General features: G+C 44.5%; 1 protein-coding gene across 2 annotated transcripts; it reads right to left on the bottom strand.

Moving 5' to 3' along the window:
* Nucleotides 1-1062: 1062 nt before the first annotated feature.
* On the bottom strand, nt 1063-23616 carry LOC102936399 (cystine/glutamate transporter-like). Of its 2 annotated transcripts, none has more exons than XM_007072287.3 (13): nt 23460-23616; nt 16878-17162; nt 14074-14200; nt 13178-13293; nt 12410-12535; nt 10719-10818; nt 10561-10605; nt 10236-10359; nt 9770-9873; nt 9142-9238; nt 8194-8343; nt 4043-4217; nt 1063-2826 (listed from the first exon to the last, which is right to left on the bottom strand). In XM_007072287.3, exons 2-13 carry the CDS (start codon nt 17071-17073, stop codon nt 2762-2764), a joined length of 1425 nt encoding a protein of 474 aa, XP_007072349.2. In that variant the 5' UTR covers nt 17074-17162; nt 23460-23616; the 3' UTR covers nt 1063-2761. The 2 variants fall into 2 exon arrangements, with proteins under 2 accessions (XP_007072349.2, XP_043397431.1); XM_043541496.1 differs by having other exon boundaries at nt 1080-2826; nt 9142-9289; nt 23460-23583.
* Nucleotides 23617-25795: the final 2179 nt, after the last annotated feature.

Below are 25795 nucleotides of genomic sequence, written 5' to 3'. Positions count from 1 at the left end.
AGCTCAGCTTGGGCCCCTGCTTTCTCCTTAGCTCGGCCCCACTCTGTCTGACCCAGGCAAATCCAGCTCACACGGAGGACAGGACCTCCCTGGCCTCCTGACTCCCTGATTAGCCTGCTCGCCCTGCCATTCAGGCTGACCTGGAGCATTGGCCTCTCCCCATTGTTCCTGGGGACTATCAGTCTCAGGGTCCTGATTCCCCATCGACCCTTCCCCCTTTTTAGTACTGGGAGCTAGCAACTGAAACACCCCCACTGAACGTTAGTAAGGGGGCAACAGTCCCCTTACAGTAAGAAGAAACTTGACCTAAACACACACGATGTGTTAACTTCACACATTCCTCGTTAGGTATGAAAATCCGTTCTTGTTCGTTTTTCCCTATAAATGGGAAAAGGTTTTATTTCATCCACTTAGGGATTCCTCTGTATGGGGGAGGTGGAGCTGCTCCCTAGTAGTGTAGGAGTGTTGACCTGGTTATTGGGGTAGTTACTGTATGAATGTTGGTTTAGTTTAATAGCAGGCCGTTGGAAAAACAGACAGGAGGCAGAACAATGGCTCAAAAGCCACCATCTACCAACACTTACAGGACAATACGAGACTCAGACTGACACCCAGACCCCAGAGGTTAAGGGTGACTGGGAAAGTGAGGCCTGCGTAGGGTCCCTACCAAAGGATGGCAGGACTCTAAGTAAAATACACATGCAGATAGACCTTTTGTTGTTTTAAAATCCTCTCTGATGTCATGCTGTCTTCATACTGTAATACTTTGGTTTAAGAAAGCTGCCTGGTCACAAGCTCCTGAAGGGAAGACCCACAGGTACTGACCCCAGTCCGACCTATTGGGGTAAACACAGTCAATACACAGGGTGCTGTAGCCCAGGGTACATTTTAAGAGTGGTAGAATCACGTGATTCCACTCCAGGAGAGGTAAAGGTGTGAGGCCTGAGACCAAAGGGTTGCACTCAGAGACCGGATGAGTCAGAGGTGCAGCTAACCCTGCAACTGTGACAGTCTGTTCTAGTTCCACTTCAGCGTGAAAACAGATGGACCTCAACAAAAGAATGACTTTCAATCACATCTGAAAACTTTATTTAAAAAGGGCTTGATAATACATTTAATAGGGTTTTGATTGATCATATCACAATTCTGTAAACGCTACTTTGGTTTTGATGTAAATATTTAGAGGCTTAACATGAAGTACTTAAAATGCTTTGCGTTCTGGCCTTCCCCTCTTCAGAGGGCTAGATGGACAATTCCTGATATAGTGATTCTCATCTTTTAAAATTTGAGTCTCACTTTTAAAAGTTGTTGTAAATAACCGATTATTGTGGCACCTGGACATAATTTTGCAACATCAATATTACACTAAAAAGAAAAGGAGTACTTGTGGCACCTTAGAGACTAACAAATTTATTTGAGCATAAGCGGATACAGACTAACACGGCTGCTTTTTCTTTTTGCGGACACAGACTAACACGGCTGCTGCTCTGAAACCAATATTACACTGTAAACCAAAAATATTAACTTAACAGAAACTTTGTTCAAATGAGCATTTAGGTCCTGATTCAGCCAAGCATCTGAGCATGTGGTTACATTAAATCACATGCTTAAGTGCTTTGCTGAATCAAGACCATAATATCTATGCATTCTTACTGCATTGAAGGATATGTTTATTAAAATCCCTGCTCTCAACTTACCAATGACCTATGGTTGAGATTCCTTTAAAATGCAGTTATACCCTGAACATGACTATATAAAAATTGCACCTTCTTATTCAGACCTGCTCCCTGTGTGAATTCAGGGTCATAGGTGCTGGCTTTAGTGACAAAAGATTCAAGAATTTACTCCTCTTAGGTGCATTGGCTGTGAAGAACTCTGAGAAAGAGAGGTGTATTCTAATTTAACTCATGCATTATCTACAGGAACTGTTAACTAAACCTTTGCAGAGCCAAGTTCTACTATATTACTTGATTATACCTGTGCAACCCCACTTCTGTGGGGCTGCACAGATGTGAGGTCGGAATTTAGCCTGGAGAATCTTTACTACTAATGATGCTTACGAAGGAGAAAAAAGGTTCACTTTCAGATTTCAGATGGGGCTGGTACATCAAAAAATGAATAGGTTTTGTTCTTGTAAATCAAGCAAATTTTTGAGTCATTTTTCAAAGGAGAACTGAACTCTAAGTCCCAAAGATCATTTTGTCCAGTGGAAGGAGAGTGGTAGTTCACCTACCACCCTGCTTCTCTTAAGCTCTCTTGTTGATTCTCCCTCTCTCCAATTTTACCTTAAAAGCATTTGAGCATCCTCAGCACATCATTTCAGATCTCCATAACCTTCCATCTGAAAGCTGAACTTGTTTTCCATAGCGGTCCATGTGAATGATATTTGGATTGTGAAACAGGCACTCTTCTTCACCTTGTCTTTCCTCAAGGTCTAGGAAGTCAAAAATCATGTGTGTCACTGAGAGATGGACCAACCTACAAAATTTGAATCCTGATTTTTGAACACCTCCAAAAGTCAGATGTGGAGTTTGGGTTTAGAAAGACTGAAGCGGATGCAAAATTCTGATCCAGATCCTGAGTATCAAAGCTTGGAGGTGTTTGTATCCAGGTTATTTGTTCTGGACATCTCTAGTTGCACTGCATTCACTGCAAAATTAAGAGTGCCTCGTGGTCTCTCAGCAGGTCAAAAGGATCAGAAATGGGATAGTGGCTTTCATTGGAGAAGCCACTATGTGTCTTCTCCAATAAGATGTGGTTCTCAATAAGTCTTGATTTCCTGTCTGACTACTTCCAGCAGTACCTGAAGTTTGAGTGTAAGATAATCTGCCACAAGAAAAAAAGGAGAGAAGAATGCTTAATTTGTTTTTTGAACTATGTAAAACTGGTGTTTGAATGGAGTATTTTGTGTGGAGAAACAATTTATTTCAGTACAACTGAAACTATGTCCAATACAGCCCATTCTTTAGCAAAAGGTATCTCTGCTACCTTTTCTTCTGTATCTTCTTAGACATTTTCAATGGTTGTTGACAATACAGAACCCAGGGGCAATTTACTAATGCACCAAGTCTAAAGAAGTCAGGGTGCAGGATAAAACACTGATGTGATCAATGCTTTATCTGAGAGACAAATATTGTATTTAAGGTGGCAAAGCTACTCCTGAAACTTTGTGCTTGATACCACATGGGGAAGCCTCTCAAAATATATCTTACTTGTATTCCAGATCCCTTGTCCATACATACTTCCTAAGACTTTTCTAAAGACCAGATAAAAACTTGGTGTTCCAGGACCAACATGTATATTTTGCCTGTTTACAAGTATATACTGGGAACGAGAGATAACATATACAGTATTTTCCTTCTCTTCCTATCAACGCTTTCCCCAGGCTTTCAGCAGAAATAGGTATGTACAGCATCATAATTAGGAGTCTACAAATTCGCGAGTGTAAAAATCACATCTCTCCTATGAAATCTGGTCTCTGACTACCCAGCTATGAAGGCAGAGCAGAGAACTGTGGCTGCTGCCCTGGTGCCCAGCTCTGAAGGCAGTGCCACCTGTCAGTCACAGCGGAGAAGTGAGGGTGGCAATACCGTGCCCCCCTAATAGGCCCTTTTGGGTCCAGGCCCCTAGTTTGAGAAACACTGCAGAGAAATCACATATTTTTCATGGGCTGGTCATGGCATAAACAACAAATTTCATGGATGTGTAACACATCCAAGAAATTTGCTATTTATGCCATGGCCAACCCATGAAAATGGTGTGATTTCTCTGCGATTTAAGTAGACCCCAATCACAATGCATTTTTATTAGAGATGAGGCCAAATTGCAACCCTAGAACAAAACCTCTGAACTTTGGTGACATTCAGATCCAGAGCCAATCACTGCAGCTTGGGTCATCCTCTAATTTTAATTTCTATAGTTCCTTGTATTAAACCCAGACTTAGTACACACAGCCTCTCGTAGGTGGTGATTAATGAATCCTGAGTAGAATCTAATACTACATTATGTTTAAGGTTATCCCTTTGATCAGATTTATACTCACGGAACGTGGTACGGCAACAGTCGGGTATTGGCCTGCTGATCACCAAGAAGTAGACTGGAAAACCACTTAAAACCATGGCACAGCCAGTGCTGACATACACTGGGTCTGAGTAGAAAGACATTCCCACTGCAAAGAGGCAGACGATGGTGAAGCAGACAGGAATGAAGAGGGGAACCTGGGGAAAAGAGCACAGACCTATCTAATCATATCTGACCATTTGTAATCTGTCTTAATTTGTCCAAACACATTATGTGTTAGCTTGTACCCAAATATTTATCAATAGCTAGACTCCTGTGTCCAGAAGACAAGAAACCTGGCCAGTCCAATCTTTCTGTACAGTCTGTCTCCAAACAAGTGGGATTCATGATCTCTGATATAGTCAAATTTGCGATCTACTACATTACAGTAACACCACCAGCGTGTACTCTCACCTCTCTTGATGAGGTATAGAAGCAGACATTAGAGACCATCTCAGGAGTCACCATATATAAAATTTAACACCTTATCCAGCCAGGAATTTAGCAGGAGGCAGAAACCTACCATGCCCCAGCTGCTTTCTGAGTTTATTACGGACTGGTCTTAGCTCTCTTCTGTTGATGTTGCTGGTGGAAAATCATGAGCATGTGCTACCATGAGTAGCACGTGCCCTTTCAAATAAATGATTTTCAATGTGCTTATGTAGTTACGTAATTCATTTTGAGCAGTCTCTAGTTTGCCTCCGGGAAGGCCAAATAAGCTTGAGAGACTGCTTCATGCTAGCAGCACCATACCTCAATGTATAGTTTAGAGTAGCTACCACTGTAACTTAAAAAGCTCTCTGGGAAGCCAAATGACCTGGGCTGTTTAAAGTTCAGGATAAATTAGCAGACCCTAATAGAACTGCAAAGAAATTGTTTTGGACCGTGGATCCAATCTCACCCAGTTTCCATACAATCCAATTGAAAAAAAATTTGATCCTAATCTCAGATTTCTCCAGACAGTTCACCTAAAATAAAAAGCTCCCTTCAAGCTCTTTTAGATTCTAGTCTTTCATAATCAGAGGTGATCTGCTGTTCATGCCATGACTGCTATAAACTAACAAACAACTCACAGGCTAGTTTGGTTCCCCCCCCCCCCCCAGACGTTCTGGTTAAACTTGGATTTATGCTGGAAATGGCCCACCTTGATTGTCATGCACATTGTGGGGAGAGTGGTCAGTTTGGATGAGTTATTGCCAGCAGGAGAGTGAGTTTCTGTGTGTGTTCGGGGGGGGGGCGGGTTTTGAGAGAACCTGGATTTGTGCAGGAAATGGCCCACCTTGATTATCATACACATTGTGAAGAGAGTGGTCACTTTGGATGGGCTATTACCAGCAGGAGAGTGAGTTTGTGGGGCGGGGGGGGGGGGGGGGGAGGAGGGTGAGAAAACCTGGATTTGTGCTGGAAATGGCCCAACTTGATGATCACTTTAGATAAGCTATTACCAGCAGGAGAGTGGGGTGGGAGGAGGTATTGTTTCATGGTCTCTGTGTGTATATAATGTCTTCTGCAGCTTCCACAGTATGCATCCGATGAAGTGAGCTGTAGCTCACGTAAGCTCATGCTCAAATAAATTGGTTAATCTCTAAGGTGCCACAAGTACTCCTTTTCTTTTATCAACAGTAGGGATTTTTCTCTATGGCCACTAGAGAGCAGCATCTGTACATATCACACTTAAACTGGTCTTTCCTCTTTCAGAAAGGCAGTTCCTCAGGCAGAAGAATAAAGCCCGTCTAAATAGTCAACTACTCAATTTGTCTCTTTTCAAACTCTCAGAAGTGTTTTTAAAGCCCAAATTTAGACCCAACAGAAGGAAGTAAAAACTTTGGGAGGGGGGAAATCAGTATGTTGCTGATTTCTTTGTTAAACACACACACTTTATCCAATGATTCTAGTTCAAGAAAATATATTTTAAAAGGGTGGTTCTGGGTGAATTTGTCGGTGCAGCCAGCATACTGTCTGGGAAAGTTGAGGGTGTTTTTTAATACGCTCCTTTAGCAAGGACTTGGAGTGGCGTGGCAGGCAGGGATGGAAAGAAAATTCACCGAGAAAAAAAGGGTCAGTACAGTTTGGGGGATAGACAAAAGTTCAAGCTGGTGCTTGTTTTTTCTTGAACTGCTTCACAAAACGCTCCTCTAACACATACAGACGGTGGCACTCTTGCACCGGTAACTGGCTGGAAGCACCTCACAGGCAGAGAATGGATATGAACAAATTCTTAGCATCTAAATCAGGGGTGGGCAAACTTTTTGGCCCAAGGGCCATATCTGGGCATGGAAATTGTATGGTGGGCCATGAATACTCACAAAATTGGGGTTGGGGTGCAGGAGGGGGTAAGGGCTCTGGTTGGGGGTGCAGGCTCTGGGGTGGGGCCAGAAATGAGGAGTTCAGGGTGCAGGAGGGGGCTCCAGGCTGGGGGGTGGGGTGCAGGGTGGACTCCGGCTGGGGATGGAGGAGTTTGGGGAGTAGGAGGCTGCTCCAGGCTAGGACCAACGGGTTCAGAGGTGGGAGGGGGATCAGGATTGGGGCAGGGGTTTGAGGTGTGGGGGAGTGAGGACTCCGGCTTGGGGTACAGGCTCTGGGGTGGGGCTGGGGATGAGGGGTGTGGGAATGCAGGAGAGTGCTCCATGCTGGGATTGAGGGGTTTGGAGGGCAGGAGGGGGTTCAGGGCTAGGGCAGGGGGTTGGGGCTCGGGGGAGGCTCAGGGGTGCAGGCTCCGGGCGGCGCTTACCTCAAGCGGCTCCTGGAGGCAGCAGCATATCCCTTCTCCTGCTCCTATGCAGAGGCATAACCAGGTGGCTCTGCGTGCTGCCCTGTCCTCAGGCACCGCCCCTGCAGCTCCCATTGACCACGGTTTGCGACAAATGGGAGCTTCAGGGCTGGTGCTTGGGGCAGGGGCAGCGTGCAGAGCAGAGTCCCTGGCTGCCCCTACGCATAGGAGCTGGAGGATGGCCATGTTGCTGCTTCCAGGAGCCAAGTGGAGCAGCCCCTGACCCTGCTTCCTAGCTGGAGCACCAGAGCACGGCAAGCCCCAGACCCCGCTCCCCAGCGGCAATTCGAGGGCTGGATTAAAAACAGCTGGCGGGCCAGATTCGGCCCACGGGCCATAGTTTGCCCACCCCTGATCTAAATAAAACCCCATCCGTGCACTTATAGCTCAGCAGATTATCCATCCATGACACCCTACCTGGGGAGTAGACCTGATAAGAATGGCTTGGGGCAGAGAAGAGGAGCATTGTGGGAGTCAGGAAAACTGCATAATCCAGAATCCACTTTGATTCCCCATTGCAAACATTATGCAGCAGGGAAAATGGTAGGCAGGTTGAAACCCACCTTCCCTTCCTGCTGCTAAGGTGGTCCCTAATACAGCTGGAAATAGGAAACACTCCCACATACAGGACTATGGGCTCAGGATGCAGCTCTCCAGCCCAAACTTTGTTGCTCTCAGCTTCCAGAATATGTGTCTCCTGACCCCACAGAGATGGATGATGCACATGAGTTGAATGGACTAGATCAAAATTACGCCTTCTATAAGCTGCTGTTGGTTGATTGCTGTGCATTTCTTACTCCTCTAAAGCCTGTTTTGGTGGTGGCTGTACTTGAGCAAACTTACAGCACAATGTTTGGGGGTGGAAGGGAAGAGCAGTTGGAAGACCTCTCTGGGAAGAGGAAACTAGGGGCTGGGATAAAGGGGTCTTGGAGGGAGAAACTCTAGGAACAAACTAAGCTCAGGAGGAAGCTTTGGCTGAGGCTTGTGCTTTGTTGCGGCAAACCCCATGCGGGGTGTTTGGACACTAGCCTGTGTGTGTGTGTGTGTATCAGAGAGTGGGGTGGGGGCTGTCTAGTCTCACCAGATCTCCTGACTCCCAATCTGACCCCCTACCCACTGGGCTATGCTACCTTCTTAATTAAACCTGACTGTTCACACCTGGGTAGAACACTGCTTTCTGAAGGCTGACTGGCCTTTCCAGTGGCAGACAAAAGGTCCCCCATGCCAGGTAAGTTCCCCTCAGACTGAGGAGAGGTGAGGTAATGTGCTGCAGGTTCTAGGGCTCAGTGAACGAAGCGGAGAGAAGCCAGTTATAACAACGATGGGCCTGTGCACTCCTGGCTTTGAAACCGGCCATGCGTTACCTTGAATGGCCTGGGCAGCTCCGGGTGACGGTAACGATGGATGATGAGCCCAAGTGTGGCTAATCCTATGAAAAGCCATCGGGAAAAGCTGAAGAAATTCAGGAGGTGGTAGATGTCTCCAATGCACACCATGGCGGTAACCAGTGGGAACTGGGGGTTGTAAAGATGAAACACATTCATTAAATCCTCATCCCAGCCTTTAGCAATTTAAACATGGATGGATCAGAAACTCACATTTACAGTCAGCTGCAGTATGATAAAGCTCGCATGGTCTGGTTAGGACCAATTCTGATGCTGAGCTGAGACCACTATATTCTCTTCATATGAGGTTTCAGGGTGGGAATGCATGGTAGGTAAAAGGCTGCATTTCGAAATAAACAAGTTTTCACCACTTCAATCAAAGATGACACTGCTAGTGTTAGAAGGTACCTAACAATGCCCAGGCAAAATTGGTGAAACATTTTGCACAAAAATTCATTCCATGTGATTTCGCTCCATCCCCGAAATGTCAGTGTTTGTAACATTTGAACCACTGAATTATTGACAAAGAAAGCAGACAAAACCTGGAAGAGACATTTTTGTGGGATAATTTTGAGGAGTGGTTGTGGAAGGTGTTGATAGCAGCAACCCTCTTAGTTTAAGCCACATGGTCAAGTGGATTTTAAACTCAGGACAAGGAGCCAGGAGATCATGAGTTCAAATCCCACCTCTGTCACTAAGCGACTTTGATAATGCTTTCCAATATGCAGTCAAGGTAAACTCGTTTGCAGGGTGAATGAATATCCACAGAAACCTTTTTGCAGTATTGTACCCCTTTTACTCTTCAGAGACCTGAGAGTAACTTGATTCCCTTTAAATCTCACACACCTGTCCAGACTCTGCATAGTGACATGTAAAATAAGAAGCCAGGACAGTAGAAATTCCAATTGAAAAATCGGATCTCCTCACCATTAACATGACGGCTGGAAGGGGAGTGTGCCTTCGGATGTGGATCATGGAGAAGAGAGGAGGCCATTGACCCTCCCTTGAAGCCACAAATAGAGTCCTGAGAGAAGACATGGAGCAGTACAAGAACCTGAGTTCCAGTCTCCTGCATCTGCACTAGAGAACAATCACGGGTAGTTGAACTGGTGGCATAAAGCCAGCATAAGTACCAACAATACAGGCTGTTCACACTAACCATGCTAATTAGGGTGCAGTTTTACCCCAAGTCCACACTTGTACTGGACTACATCCTTGTAGCTGCACCATCCTCTGCTAACCTATCCCACAGTTCCCGACACAGCTTCCTGAAACAGTAGTTTGTGGGAGATTTTGAAAAACAAAGTCAAACTCCCTTTATTTTCTGGGAAATTCCCATAAGTCCCCAAGAACTGGCCCCGTTTCCAAGTTCGTTTCTCATGTTGGAGGTCAAGATGTTCTGGCACTACCTTGGAGAACCAGCAATTCCCAGGATTGCTTGTGTGTCAGCTAGCTGATGAGTGATATCTACTTGTGTGTTGTCAACAGATTTGGTGGCAGTGCCCTCCTCCTGTTTATACTGCAAATCAGTTAGCAAGATTTAAAAGAATCTGACCTTGAAAATGCAAAGATCCCCCCATTCATGGTTCCAAAGCAGGACAGGGCAACCAGGATGGGAATCACGGAGATAGGTCTTTGGAAAGCTTTTTGTGCAAAACTCTGGAGGAAAGACACGCTTTGGTTCAGAAACACCCTGGTAATCCCTGAATGGTATCAGAATTAATGGAAAGAGCTGGATGGCCTTCCACTGAAAGGTTTAAAACAGAACTCCACTTACTCCCAAGTCTGTATTACCTATTCCTCTTCCCCACTGCCATCCTGATCTCTATTTCTTATTCCATCTCCTCAGGCAAGTCTAAGAGTTATTATTGCTTGCGGATACTCTTGAAAGTGACAAAGCTGAAGGCCTTTCCGCTATAAAATCCATTATTACCGTCCACATCCTAGAAGCTTCCCCATCCCCACTCACTTAATGTAAATTTATCCCTCTGAAGAAACCTAATAATGGGGTTACAACTCACCACAGCCACAGCCTGGGAAGCCAGCACATCCTCTGCTGTCAAGACTGTATAATAGGAAACGTTGGTGAGCATGTACCCCACAATTACAGTGACCACAGACATTATCACAGCCAGTGGGTTATTTCTACAAAAGTGAGAGAGAGACAGAGCGCTAATGAAAAAAGCTGGTTTGTTTTTGTGGGTTTTTTTACTCACAGATCAGTACTACCACACCAGGCAGTTAGAACAACTAGCACTCATTTTTCTTCCATTTAAAAGGCAGCTTATTTTGAAATAATGCTGTGTCCCCTGTGGCTGACCTTAAAGGCCCCTCTCCTATTCTTACCGTTCAGGTCGGACCAGTTCTTCTTGCACAAAGCTAGTTTGAAACCTGCAGAGTGAAAGAAGACAGGTTATGGCAGAGTTTAAATGATGGCTCAGGAGAAGCACCGTAGATTTAGGAGTAGACACTGCCATTCATTAAAGGACCCGGGCTGCACATACCAGCCTGAATATGCAAACATCCCAGCATAAAAAGCCAAGGGCATCTTGTCCAAAGTCAGCAATTGACTACTGAAAGCATCCTGGAAATTTTCAGTGTGGCCTAAAATAAAAGGAGAGAAACACAGGGCTAGAGAGCGTTGGAGACAGAGACATCCCCTCTACTTGTTACCAAAAAATAAAATTTGCAGAAGAGGTTTGATTTCTCTCTGTCTCTCATACAACCCCAACAGTTTGCGGTTGCAGTATCTTCAATTATTTATAATGAATATATAGAGCGGAGGAGGCCAAACATGGCCTGAGAGAGTCTCTACCTGTAGAAAACCTCTTTCTAGACCTTAAATGAACTCCCTGACCCCCAAACTCTGGATGTGTGCTCTGCTTCGAGGTTGCACAGCCAGCTAATGCTGCTCAAGCTGTGCTACCCTGACTCCTCAGCATAAGCACCAACCACAGCCTCATGCTGTGTACAACATGGAAACCACAAAACAAAGAGCTCTAGGAAGTAACACAAAAAGCGTGGAGTTAGAGGTCCTTTGGAGCAACTACATGAAAGCACACTTCCTGCCTACACTGCCCTGCTCTCTCTCCACTGACTGCTGGAGAGGGAAGAAAAATTGAAGAGATTGAGGGTTGAGATGGACAAAAACATGGAAGGTGGTTTGGATGGGGATCCCATTTTATTTGGTGATTATAGGAGAAAATAAAGCTCGTGGAATCAAAAGAAAGCTGAGGTTGAAGAAAACTAAGCAGCAAGTTAAAATGGTATTAAAGAGCCTAGGAAAAAAGGGACAGTGTTCTTTAAAACACTTAAGAAATGGTAACTACAATAGAAGGACAAAAAGGAAGGGAAGAGAGAAGATAGGACAAAATTCTCTGCCGGGATCAATGGAATGATAAGGGGGTACAATGGAGAAAGTAGCCTATGTTTGGGGGAGGTTATGTATCTTCTAACATGTTTGCTGATAAATAAATACATAATAAAATTATTTATTGTTTGTGAGATCCTAATGAATGATTTACAATCCCTGTATAGTTACATTAAGTACAACCTGTAATTCTGAGGCCTCTGACCACACTATCACTGGCACGACTCCTTCTGTCATGGGGGTGGTGCCAGGCATCCAGAGTGTCATTTGAAGGTATTCTGAACAATAAATTGCTGAGGATTTTCTGGTACAGGGGCAATCCTTCAGGTCAGAAGCATGGCCAGCCTGATGGGCTTTTTGCATGTCCCATGAAGCCAGTTCCAGATGACAACCAGAAATATGAACGTTCACCCCGATCCCTTTATTCTCTCAGGGGAAGATACAAAATGAGGACACAAGATTAATTATCCCAACTGTGAACACTCTGGAGGACTGGTCTACACAGGAAAGGTATACCAATATAAGCTAAGGTGTGAATTTAAACCAATATAGTTTTATATATAACCTGTGTAACTCCCAGTGTGCCCACTATGGTTCTGGTATGAGTGCCCTTTTTCAGTTTCACTTATGTGCTTTGAAAGGGGTTTAAGCTAAACGGAAAAAAAAAGACACACTTATTTCAGAATATAAACATCTACACTGGAAGCTATACCAGTGTAACTATATCTATTAAATTATGCCGGTAGAATTATACCAGTAAAAACTTCTCATGTGGACAAGCCCTTAATGAATGCCCTCCCGCAGATCAAAGCTGAGCAGACCCACCTTGGGCCAGAAGCATCATCCCTGGCACAATGATGAGCGCGAAAGCCAGGAGTTTGATGACGGATAGGACATTCTGAAGCCTGGCACTCCAGCTGACACTCCAAGAGTTCAGGATGAGGACAATGTCTGGAGGAGAAAGCAAAGACCAACATATATGGCTGGGGCTCAGAATAAATCAGAAGAATTTTACTCTCATGCTTTTCCCATTGTCTCAGCCTATTGCCCTGAGTACACTGAATAGAGACAGCAACATTCCCTGCCCTTGGTGCTGGGGAGAATTCTTAGTGACCAGAATGTTCAGAGTGACAGATATTTTAAGACCATATGCACATGACCCAGAGTATGACATTTCCTTCCTTCCAAAATGTCATCACCCTGATGCAGCATCTAGCCAATATTTGCCCATAAGTAAAAACAGACCTTCAAACTTGCTGGCTAGAACTCTGGTTTCATTTCCCAGCCAATCTGATAGCAGTGTATGGCCAGTGATGATTTCTACTCTCCACCCAGCTTCGCAATCCACAGATGCATTTATATCAGCTTTGTGACTTCATTTTCCCCCTTTTTTCTAGAGACGGGCCCAAACCAGAACCCCAGATCCTGAACTTTGGGTGGCTCGGCATTTACTATGGAATCTAAGTTTCACAGTTTTATCTGTAATGGGACAAGCCCAAACCCTGGATGTAAACACCTCTGAATTTGGGGAGAAGGGGTTCAAAATCTGAATTAAAATTTTGTGGCTTAGGCCTATATCTGCTTTATACTTACAGTACCCCAAGAGAGCTGCGAGCTTCACAGCAGGAAGTGGGGCTGGACAGGGGGCAAAAAATGGTTCCAATATGTAGTTTCCAAATGCCAGAGAAAGCACTGCACTGTTGGCTGGCCTATCAGGAGGGATGGATTCATGGAGTTAGAAACTGACTTTCTGGTGTTAAGCTATTTTATATGCAAAAGACTACATTAAAAGAATGTTAACATTTGAAAATTTAAATTGGACAATAAAATCAGGAAATTTAGATTTAAGTCAAGCTGGAAGGGCATATTGATTGGGGTGGAATCAGTTCTGGGTCCAGTTCTGTTCAATATCTTCATCAATGATTTAGATAATGGCATAGAGAGTACACATATAAAGTTTGCAGACAATACCAAGCTGGGAGGGGTTGCAAGTGCTTTGAAGGACAGGATTAAAATTCAAAATGATCTGGAGAAACTGGAGAAATAGGTCTGAAGTAAACAGGATGAAATTCAATAAGGACAAATGCAAAGTACTCCACTTAGGAAAGAACAATCAGTTGCACACGTATAAAATGGGAAATGACTACCTAGGAAGGAGTAGTGTAGAAAGGGATCTGGGGGTCATTGTGTATCACAGGCTAAATGTGAGTGAACCATAGGTGCGGACTTCCACTCTACCAGGAGGTGCTAGACCCCCCCCGACACACACACACACACACACACACACACTCCTTCCCCCAAAGCCTAATGTGCACATATGGCTATTCACTCCTTCTGCCTTCTTTTTATTTTATAAGACTTTCGAGGTAGTGGGTATGGTTTCTCACTTTATGCACTTTTTAAAAATAATATGAGCTGGTTATCCATTTCCATGACTTTCCCAGATCTCACTAACACCTCATTTTAGGTAGCAGAAAAAAAAATGTTACCCGATAGCAAAGTATTCAGCCCACAGATACAAGAAACTTGGCAAAGGCCCCAGTGTCTCCAGAATATAGATATAATGTCCTCCAGACTTTGTGATTCTTGTTCCAAGTTCTGCATAGCACAAGGCACCTGGAACAGATGAAGTAAATATGCATTTAGTAAATTGTCCCATGGAATTACCACTGCACGTAGAATTTATTGAGAATTAAAGGAATCTGTTTAAAATGAGCTAAGAACACAGAATATAAGAACTGCCATACTGGGTCAGACCATGGTCCATCTTACCCAGTATTCTGTCTCTGACAATTGCCCATACCAGAACTTCAAGGGAAGAGTACAAAACAGGCAATTTTGGAGTGACCCATGTCTGTCTTCCAGTCCCAGCTTCTGGTAGTCAGAGGTTTAGGGTTGCCCCAAGCATGGGGTTGCATCCCTTACCTTTTGGCTAATAAGCATTGATGGACCTTTCCTCTATTAACTTATCTAGTTTTTTTGAACCCAGTTTTACTTTTGGCCATCACAACATCCCATGGCAATGCATTCCACAGGTTAGTTGTGCAGTGTGTGAAAAACGACTCCCTCTTGTTTGCATTAAACCCACTGCCCATTAACTTAACCGGGGGACCCTTAGCTTTAGTATTGTATGAAAGGATAAATAACAGTTCTGTATTCATTTTCTCCATCAGTCATGATTTTATAAACCTCTGTCGTATCTCCCCTTTGTTGTCTCTTTTCTAAGCTGAACAGCTCTAATCTTTTTAGCCTCTCCTCAAACAGAAGTTGTCCCATATCCTTGATCATCTTTGTTGCCCATCGCCAGGGCCGGCTCTAGGCACCAGCAAACCAAGCATGTGCTTGGGGTGGCACATTTCAAGGGGTGGCTTTTTTTTTTTTTTTTTTTTTTTTTTTTGCTTGGGCAGTTGCGCTCTCAGAGCTTGGGGAGGCAAAAAACCTTGAGCCGGCCCTGCCCATCGCTGAACCTTTTCAGATCTACTATTTCATTTTTTGAGATAGGGTGACCTGATCTGGGGATGGTATTCAAGGTGTAGGTGTGCTATGGATTTATATCGTGGCATTACGATATTTTCTGTCTTATTTTCTATCCTTTTCCTAATAGTTCCTAATATACTGTTAACCTTTTTACTGCTGGTGCGCATTGGGTAGAGGTTCTCAGAGAACTATTCATAACAGAAGAAATGAAGGCTTTTAGTGCAAATCCCTTTATTTGCAATAATGCTGTTTCCAGGGGAGATCTATTTTCATCTGGTAAAACATTCTTGTCAGTTTAATGGCATAACTTCTCCACTGACTTTATGTGGAAAAGTGCATGGAAAGAAGTTTGTCTTTGCCTTAGAAATTTACTTTAAAACACTTCATTTCTCCCATTTACCTAGCTCTAAGCCTCAAACACGCACACCTCCTCCCTCAAATATAGGTGAGCCAAGGACATGGAATATGTCTCTGATCAGAGCCATGAAGAAAAACTTGATACAGAAGGATGTAGAGAATTTCTAACCAAGTGGTTCAAATACTCTTTCTCCTTCTGTATCTATGGAAAGATAGATTTTAAAACTGGCCACTTCTGTCTCAACTGTAAACCCCTCAGAACCTACCTACAGGCAATGGAAGGAATATAAGCCCTGATTCACCAAAGCACTCAAACACATGCTTAATTTGAAGCATGTGTGATCCCATTGATTTCAATTGATCTGTTCATTCACATGCTTCAAGGTAAGCATATGCGTAAGTATTTTGCTGAATTGGGGCGATAACCAAGTATCAATCTTGCATTTCAAGGGAAAACATAAAAAGAGGGTAAGCGTTACTTAATGCACTATAGCAAAGAATAATAATATGACACTAATAAAAGGAAGTCTTCAAGCTGGACATTAGAGGAAGAATGAAGTCAGTTAGAAAATTTAATAACTTGACAAGGGAAGCCATTTGGGTACCACCAAGATAGATTTTCAAGAATACACAAGATACACTAGGAGTTTAGTGGAGAGGACAATCCTTCACAAGTACAGATGGTTTGGCTAGCTGACCAATAAACACTTTATCATTTATGATCCTACTCAGTTAAAAAGAAACCTACATTTGTGATGTTATGGTTTGAGATTTTACATATGCAAAAGAATGAAATTTTAAAGCTGATGTTTTCACAGCAACCTCAACTAAGCCACATTATACATATATAGTAAGGTATAAGTGTAACAACTAATACAAAGTATTACATACGATAAACACTAGAAAGAAGAGAGATAATTGTTGTGGGATCTATGATTAAAAAAGCCACAGGAACCAGGAAATTCAAACTCTCAACCACAGCACTATAACAAAGCGGTTTTTTGCACTTACAAACCAAACAAAGCAGGAAAGTCACATACTGAAATAAATACACTTCTCCTAGGTCCCCAGAACTCTGTGGTTCTCCATCTAGTGCCCCTAGCTAGAGGCCTAAACCCCCCTTCGTCACCCCATAGATCTAGACATTCCATAGACAAGAGAATTGCTCCCATGTCTGTACCCACATGTGGCACCACATTCACAGATCTTAAGTCTTGGGTTTTCCCCAAGTCCCTCAGACAAATCAGTTAAACAACAGATCCTTGGAACCCTGTGGACACAGGACCTTATTCCTGCTTCAATTCTATGGCATTCGGAGATAGGAGTTTTGGTCCATTGTGTTCCCAGCTTATTTTTCTTGGAGAAGTAAAGTTAGGCCTTTGTCGTAAATATATATCATTCACTAGTTTCCTCATCTACCAACAATTTAACAAGAAGGGTAAAGCAACTCACCACTCACCAAACATAGAGAGAATCCCGCAGGCAAACCAAACAATTAAGGAGACACCCACGTTGCCGGAGTTTTTCAACACCCCTTTTGGAGAGATAAAGATGCCGCTGCCCACCATAGTGCCAATGAGGAGTGAAAAAGCCCTCAGCAAAGTGATCTTTTTCCTCAGAAAAACAACCTCCTCTTCTTTCTTGGCTTTTCCCATGGCCTCTACAATTTCAGGGTGTGGGTGGGCATTCAGAAGTTAAGGATTCCTTATGGGTCCTTCCCAATCCCACAGTCAACAGAGCTCACCTGTGATAGAGGAAAAGAAAGTCAGGGATTTGTGGAGCTTCTTTTGGGAATGACTGTTAAAGCCATTTTACCAACAACCCATCAAAATCTGCTGGATCTACTCTCCTCACCCATTGGCTATCACTGGGCAAAGAAACCACAGGTGCTTAAAACATGCTACACAACCACGCCATCTCTTATGTCAGAACACCTCTGGTATTGGGTTTGCTAATTAACTTTTGCTCCTCCTGCTGCCGCAGAACATAAGACACTGTAGGCTGTACATAAACAGTCCTTTAGGCCAAGATTTTCAAAAGCGATGAGTGATTTGGGGTGCCACTATAGTTCGGTGTCCCACTTGAGTTGTCCTCAAAGGACCCAATTTTCATAAACTGCTGATGACTCACACTCTGAAAATCAGGCCCCTTTCAGATGCTGCCCCTTTCAGAGTTGGGCACCTATAAATTTAGGCTGAGCAAAATCACGAGTCACTTTAGAAATTTTTGGCCCAAAAATGTTTTTTCTTTGGCAACAGTGGAGCAAAGGGCTTAATTTAATAGACATTTTGCACAAACATGTCCAGAGTATCTGTTCTTGAGCCAAAATTGGCTGCCGAGCCTTTAAAACAGTGGTGGGCCACCTGCGGCCCGTCAGGGTAATCTGATGGCTGGCCACGAGACAGTTTGTTTATATTTTCATGGCCACCCGCAACTCCCAGTGACTGTGGTTCACTGTTCCCGGCCAATGGGAGCGGTGGGAAGCGGCAGCCAGCACGTGTCTGAGGCCTGTGCCACTTCCCGCAGCTCCCATTGGCCGGGAACGGCGAACTGCGGCCACTGGGAGCTGCGGGTGGCCATACAAATGTGAACTGTCTGGCAGTCCGCCAGCAGATTACCCTGATGCGTTGTGTGTGGCCCGTGGGCTGCAGGTTGCCCACCACTGTTTTAAAAAGTCAAAATAAGCTCTTTGGGTCCCTGATGTGCCAGATTATCTGCTACCGCTCATCAGGGCAGGGCGTAACTTTATGAGTCTCCTAAGGCTCAGACAGGTTGCTGGAACTGATGAGCGTAAGGCTTGAGGGGTAGGGAGTAAAAACCACCAAGGCTCCTGAGCTGTGAATTGCAACATACAACTGATGTTACAAGTGGACGGTCTTACTCGGTATCTAGCTAATATGTGTGAAACAGCTACAGGCTGGTACGTGTCATATCTCTGAAAGTAGAACTACAAAGCATGCGAGTCCAATATTCAAATGTAGGACTGGTTAAAGATTGATAAAATCAATCTAAACGAAGGCGTTCTTTTGAGCACAAATATTATTGCTAAAACTTAAAAAGTGCACTTATCTGGTTGGTTGGTTGGTTGGTTTGGAACAAAGCAGAGAGGTTTACAATCTGTCCCAGACTGTCATCCCGTGCTGGAGTCTCAGAGCAATTTGATATACAGTAAACAGTAGCTTCTTTTAGTTGGCTGTGAAATTCCATAGTAAAAATAAACAGGATGTAAAACCAGATTTATAGACTGGATTAAGGATTTGAAGTAACTCTTGAACTCTACATGTTTAGCCACATGATCTGAGACACCAGTGCCAGCCAAGAATATTGGGAAACTTAATGGGCAATCACCACAGATTTCAGGAATGTGAAAACTGGGACTTGTTCTGCAGGCTGTTGGGGGCGGGGGTAGGAGTGGGGGCGGGGGGGAGAAATAAAGAGCTATTGCATACCACTTCAAACAGAGACCTAGCAATGAGCAGCACCTGACCAAATTGTTCCAACTCTGCTTTCTAGTTGAATTCCTGCCCCTGGCACATTAAAATGCAGCTATGTTAATCCTTGTGGCAATGCTTAAGAATATGCACAATGTGCTTCGTATAAAAAGCCATGTACAAAGCTGCTTTTTGTTCACCTTTTTAGTGGCTCAAATCCTTCTCACTCCCAAATACAGTATTGCATCTACCAACAGCATTGCTTAAAATCGCAGCCCCTCAGGTTGCACTTCACACCAGTGTTTCAAGCAATTTTTACCAACATTTCAAAACAGAATAAAGCACTACTCATCTTACCTAGCAGGACCCAAAGCCTGGCATGGGGTGGAGAATGAGAAAAAGCCAAACTAGGGTAAGGGGAAAACTTTGTATTACTATACTGCCTCTAGAGACCCAAGCTGAGATGGGGACCCCATGGTGCTAGAGTTCGCACACACACACGCGCACACACACAGAGCCAATCAGAGTGGGGGCCAGGAGGGCCATTTGGCCTGGGCCTCAAGCTCTAAGGGCGCCTCAAATTTAGACACTTGTTAATTTTTTGGCATTTGATAAGTTTCGCAACTTGTTTTTATGTGCATCCTTATCGGACCAAAACCGTTTGAATGGGCTCGCCATGCTTAATATCAACTGGGACATTGCACAAAAGGTAGATATTTTTCCTCAATAATTAGTGCATTTGCACAGAAAAAGACTAGAAAAGCATTCGTTAAATAAAAAAATATTCAAATTATGTTTCACTCTTTTTTTGGTACCTTATTTTGTTTTCATGTGTCATCATTTTTTATTTTTATTATGGCTAGAGGCCTCAAAAGCTGGAAGTGGCCCGGGCCTCTCTGGACCTCTGAGAGGGAGGGAGGACGGGCACACGCACACGCGCACACACACACACAGACCATTCCTGTTGTGAAGGGCTTACAATCTAACCAGGTAAAACAGATCCAGGGAATATTCTTATCTCCATTTTATAGCTGGGGACCTGAGGCACAGACCAACTAGCCTAACAGCACACAGGAAACGTGTGGCACAGCTGAAACTGAACCTAGATCTCCTGAGTCCCAATCCAGTGCCTCAACCTCCAGACTCTCTTTTCTCTCTACCACAAACTGTATAAATATGTATCCAATTATGTCCACAAACCTAATTCATAGTTTCTGAGGACTATTCCTAACTACTTCCACCTATATTTCCCTTGTAAAGACCTCAGTTAAAATGACACCAGCAAGAACCTTTTAGCTACGTCCAGTGGTGAGCTGGAGCCGGTTTGCACTAGTTCACTAGAACTGGTTGTTAAATGTAGAAGCCCTTTTAGAACCGGTTGTTCTGCGAGGGACAGCCAGTTCTAAAAGGGCTTCTAAATTTAACTGGCCAAAAGTGGCACCTTAGGTGCTGACTCCATGGGTGCTCCAGCCCTGAAACACCCAAAGGGAAAATTTGGTGGGTGCAGAGCACCCACCGGCAGCTCCCCGGCCCCAGCTCACCTCTGCTCCGCCTCCGCCTCCTCCCCTGAACGCACCACCCCACTCTGCTTCTCCGCCCCCCTATTTAGGAAAGCTGAGAGGCATTTGTTTGTGACACTGTAATTAACACAAGAAACAAGGCTAAAGAAGAGAAGTCTGAATAGACTTACTTTTGGCTTTCTTTATCAACAGCAGACTCACTAGCTTACTGTCCTAGATTTAAAAAAACCTGGAGGAATAGTAGCTGGTAAAATCAGACGTGAATTTGCAGTGCCAGATCCTGGTAATAAAGCCAATGTGATCCTGAGGTTCAACATGAGAGCAAAGTGAATAATTCTTACTGACTCATTTATTTAAGCAATTTTCACCAAATTTTCTGTTTGTGAATTGTCCATGCTCAGATTGGAACTTTCTCAAATTTCTTTAATTAAAACTACTTGCCAAGTAATTATGGGAAATTGTCCTTGGGCTGGGTCACTTTTGTCCCCTTGACCTTGGTCCTGAAGCATTTCCTGGTCTATCATACCACATCACATCTTCTGCAAGAAGACTTCTTAGTCTATGACCTTTTAATGAAGAACCCAGGATGGAGTAGGCTCCACTCACCCACCCACCTGTTGGCAAGAGATTGAAGTAAACTAAGTTTGTCCTTAAAGCAGCATTTTTGTATAGTTGCCTCTTACCAGAATTTCTATTCTTCATCATTCTTCATCTGCATCTATTCTTCATATAAAATTTTTGATTAAGCCCAATCTGTCAAATAGGTCATTGCAAATATTCAATATTTTAATTCTAGCTATATTGATTAGATTTCACCGGTCATATAGATCACATGGTGTTGTTTCTGTTCCTCAGCTGGGTGAGTGTAACTCTGAATTTTAAATTCATGGCAGAGAGAACTTGCTTTAGTAATCTAATAATTCATATCTCATTAATATTCTGCAATATTTGCTTAATATTGATTCTTTTCACAAATGTGCCAGTCCTTAAATTCTTTCACTATATTAGCAAAAAGGCAACACAAAGGGGAAGTGTGTCAGACGAACACAGAATATTTCCCCCTTCTATACCACCTGCCGCTAAAGAATCTCAAAGCATTTTACAAATATTAAGCTGTACAGCTTCCCTGTGAAGTAGTTAAATATTGTCCCCATTTTTACAGTGGGAAAAACTGAGGCTGAAGAGGTTACGTGACTTGTCACGATGGAATGAGTGGGGAGTAGAACCCAGGATTCCTGGCTCCCAGTCCCAGACAACACAGCCAACTTGAAGGCAGGCCAGCTAATATAGATAAGAGCTGCCAAGATTAGCGTTCCGGTTTGACAATATCTATTATGGGATGCTACCATGAACCTGCTACACTTTCCCCTGTGACTTGTCCTCCTTCCACTCTCAGGAACAGGCCACATGCAGGGACTGAGACTATTTGTCCAGTTTTTAAATTGTTTTCTCAGCTGCAAAGGACAAAATAAAAAACAAACTAAACATTCCTAGCAGAAAGATCCCCCAGAGGGGTCTGATCCTCCTTCAAAGCAGAGTAAACCTTTCCTGAAATTCTCATCCCTTAAACATGTCAGTGCAAAACGAGAACTCAATCGTAGCACTCCCATGTACAATTAGAAGATTGTTTGCTTAAAACTTTGACCTAGAGCTGAGCAATGCTAAGTCCCATCAAGGCTAAATCCTGATAGAGGAACTCCTTCCACAACTAGTTCTTTGGTTCAGATCTGATCCAGGGTGACAGTGATAACAATTGTTAATGCCTGATGGCTGATTGGTGGCTTATGGGACGTGCCTTGGTGGTTTCAGTCCAATTCCCAGGGGCTATGCGCCCACCTCACAAACTCATCCATTACCATTAGCACCCCTATAGGCCAACGGCTGAATGGGCATGAAATCTGAACTACCTTCCTCCCACCTCCAGAAGCAGTCTTCTCCAAGTTGAGGCACAGTGGCAGGACAGCATGGGGAAGATGCACTGCCAATGATCATGCCGTACCTGTTGTTTAGATAAAGGACTCCAGCCTTGAGAACTGGCTGACACTTTTGACCAGCAAATTAATTCCTAAAGTAATTAAAAGATTTCCAGCAAGGTCTGTTTTGTGAGAGCCAACAACATTACTCCACTAGGGCTCTAAAGTGGTCACACACCCTGCCACCTGTACACTTAAAGACAGAACTCCCTGCCCACTGTCAACTATCTTACCCAGCTACTTAGCGCACTCTCCAGGGCCCATTTTTCCAGGAGAAACTTCTTCTTTGTATGAGAGAAATCATTCCCCTCCTCTACTGCACTATCCTGTTATTGGAAGATGGGTTACCTCTAATGAAAATCATCTGTCTACTCTCACTCTGTTTTAGCTCTGTGTCACTTCATCCTTTCATTTATCCACTCAGAGCCTAGAGTTACTGGTACTGGAATGCTATGTTCTGGGTCCCCTCATATTTTACACTACATGTACCCTTAATCTAATTAAACTGCTGTTGATCTACCCAGAGGCAATGCATGTGTGTCCCCCCAGATTTCTGCCTTCCATTTAGCACAGAGTTTTTCAGTCCCACAATTTGAAAACCATCGGCTCATGCCAGGAGCTGGCAGATTGGAAGTTGGTGGGAGCTGCCCAGCCCACTGCAGCTCCTGGCTCTCCACACTTTGGGAGCTGGGGCACTGGCTGCCTGCCTGCCAGTCCTCCCTGCCCTGCTCCCCGAGCCAGGATGTCTCTGCATGGCCAGGCGCTCCCCAGGCAGGAAAGGCGGCACAGCTCTGAGCTGAGCCCCTGACATGCTCTTGCCTCTCCCCTAAAGGAGCCTGGCGCCAGCCGGTGAAACCCCCAGGACCTGGTCTGTACCCACAGAGCCCAATGGCCATGAGATGCTCTCTGAGACATTCGCTTGCTGCTGCTCCTCAGCCCAGAGGTGGCGCGTGGGGTGGTCACATGCCTCCACCATCAAGAGTTAGGCGCCATCTCTGGATCTACCTTCCTGAGCTGAGCTTTCTCCAACACCCTCTAGGTTCTAACTCAGGGCCTGACTATTTTTTTCCCGTGCCTAGAGATAATTTCTTTTGACTCTAACCTCTTAGCCACTCACCTTTAGTCGCTGACTCGGCTTCAGTGCAGATCCCTAATTCATAAATTACTCGACTGCGTATATGTACTAATTCACTCAGTACTGTACCTAGCTCCTCCTCGGACCAAGCTCCTCCTCAGACCTGATCTCCTGAGTGCCTCTGCACTGCTGGCCTCACAGATCAGCTGCTATTGATTTATTACAATATAAGCTAAACACAATTGTAGCCAAGCGAGCACATTGTCTTTTTAACCCATTGAGGCTTTTCTTTCTTTTGTTCAACACTTCCCAGGCTGTTGCTATTTACAAGACACAACTTCATCCACTGTTTTGCACAGCTCTGCTGGGGAGCTTCCCCATCAGAACCCACTCAGGGTCCTTTGCTGAGGCTGAAGTGACTGTAGCAGGATTAAGACGTTCCCCAGAGGAATTTGTTAGCAATTGTTGATACCATAGATTGAACAATGCACTGAAGAGCTAAAGCACTAATGTCAGTTAATTAGTCTCTTGGAAAGTAGAGAGGTGAGTATCATGACCTCTGTTTAACAGATGGTGAAACTGAGGCAAGGAGAGGTCGAGTTTCTTGCCCACGTTCACACAGCAGCCAGAGGCAAAACTGGGATTAGAACCTAGGAGTTTCTGGGTCCTAGTTCCAGTGAACCAGGTCAGTGGTTCTCGACCTTTTTAGGCTCAGGACCCATTTGTAAACAGTGTCCCGTCATGACCCAGTCAACTGCTTGAGTGCCAATAACATCTTATTAATTACACATTAAGGCAATAAGTCCTAAGTGCACTGTACCCCAGCAGTGACTCCCTGCAGCTCCTGTCCCCCAGGGTGGGCTGGACTGGACTCTGAGGCCACAGCACTGCTCAGATTTGGCCCCAACAGGGCCAAATTTGTGGGAGAGGAATTGCAACCTGATGCATGACAAGGGGGCTGCTGGGCCAAAGCTGAGCAGCGCTGCAACCGCAGGCACTAGATCGCAAAGCCTGGAGTGGGAAGCCAAGCCCAGCCTGCTCCATGGGACCAAAGCCCCAGGAACCACTGCTGCATGGTGAGTGTGAGGCTGCCCACTTCCCTCCAGCCTCTCATGAGACCCTTGGTCACATTCTGGTGATCCAGTTCTGGGTTGCAACCCATAGGTTGAGAAGCCCTGAGCTAGACCACATGGCCTCATAGAACCAGAAAAGAGAGGAAACTCACAGAGCTGGAGGCGGAGGGTTGTGGTGCAGATGCCACATGAAACGTAAAAGGCCTTTCTAGTTGAACTTTGAAGAGCATCAGCAGTAGTAGGGAGCTTCAGGTTGGGACTGAGCTGCATTGGCAGCAGGGAGGACTGGGGTCTGGACTGAGGTGCCAAGGAGGAGGACGGGGCTAAATTTCAGGAGCGTGGGGGAGATCTGGTTCAGATTTAAGGGGTATTGGCAACAATGGTTTGGAACCAAAGTCAAGGTATGCAGTCAGAGCTGTGGGTGAAGAAGGGAAGCCTCCACGATTGGAAAAGCATTCTACAGCATACTTAGGCACAGGCTGGAGACTATTTTAAAAGGGACACTATTTAAGGACCAACATTTTTTTTTTAAAAAAAATTGATTTTACAAAATTAAATATGAAGTGAAAACGTGTTCATGATTGCGTTTGAAAGCATCACGTCAGGGTTTGGTTTTTTTTCCAATGGAAAGACTCCACACACAATCGTTTTACGTTAGTGCACGAGAAACGGGAAGCAAAATGAACTCTGAAGAGAAAGTGAACCTCACCCCTTTCATGGTCCAAGCTAAGTGAAGTTCAGAGGATAAAGAAATAGCATAAGTGGTGTGAAAAAGTAGAACCGTTGTCTATTTGTTGTTGCAATTAATGATTCTAGGTGTTCCCCAGCCAGGAGTTATTCCACGATGATTTTATCTTCACAGCAACCCTTTAATCTGTTGCTTTTCATTTTCTCCGATTGGATCCATTCCCTGCCCTGCCCTCCATTTTCAGGTATTTCACCAACAACTTACAGCATGATCCCTTCCCCTCTTACTCCAGCCTCACCACCTGTGAGGGGTCAGCCTCATCCCTAGATCGGCCACCCTTACGTTATAACAATGACAGTAAATTACTAAAGGGAAACACATCCTGAAGAGTTTGTGAAGGGCGACAAACCCCCTGCTTGAGGGCATAAGCCAGCCTCTAACTGCTGGGGGTTTGGAGGCCTCTTTCCCTGGGAACAGTTTATCCCATCACGGTGTGCTGCAGGGTTTTTTGTACCTTCCTCGAAAGCAGCTGGTGCTGGCCATTGTCAGAGACTCTGTTACCATGGGACTGAGTATGCTGCCATGCTACTTTCCCAGCACCTGCCAGATTGGGAGCG

This window comes from Chelonia mydas, chromosome 1 (assembly GCF_015237465.2).
Source record: "Chelonia mydas isolate rCheMyd1 chromosome 1, rCheMyd1.pri.v2, whole genome shotgun sequence".
In the NCBI taxonomy this organism is placed as follows: domain Eukaryota; kingdom Metazoa; phylum Chordata; order Testudines; family Cheloniidae; genus Chelonia; species Chelonia mydas.
This window is presented reverse-complemented; position numbering and strand designations above follow the sequence as displayed.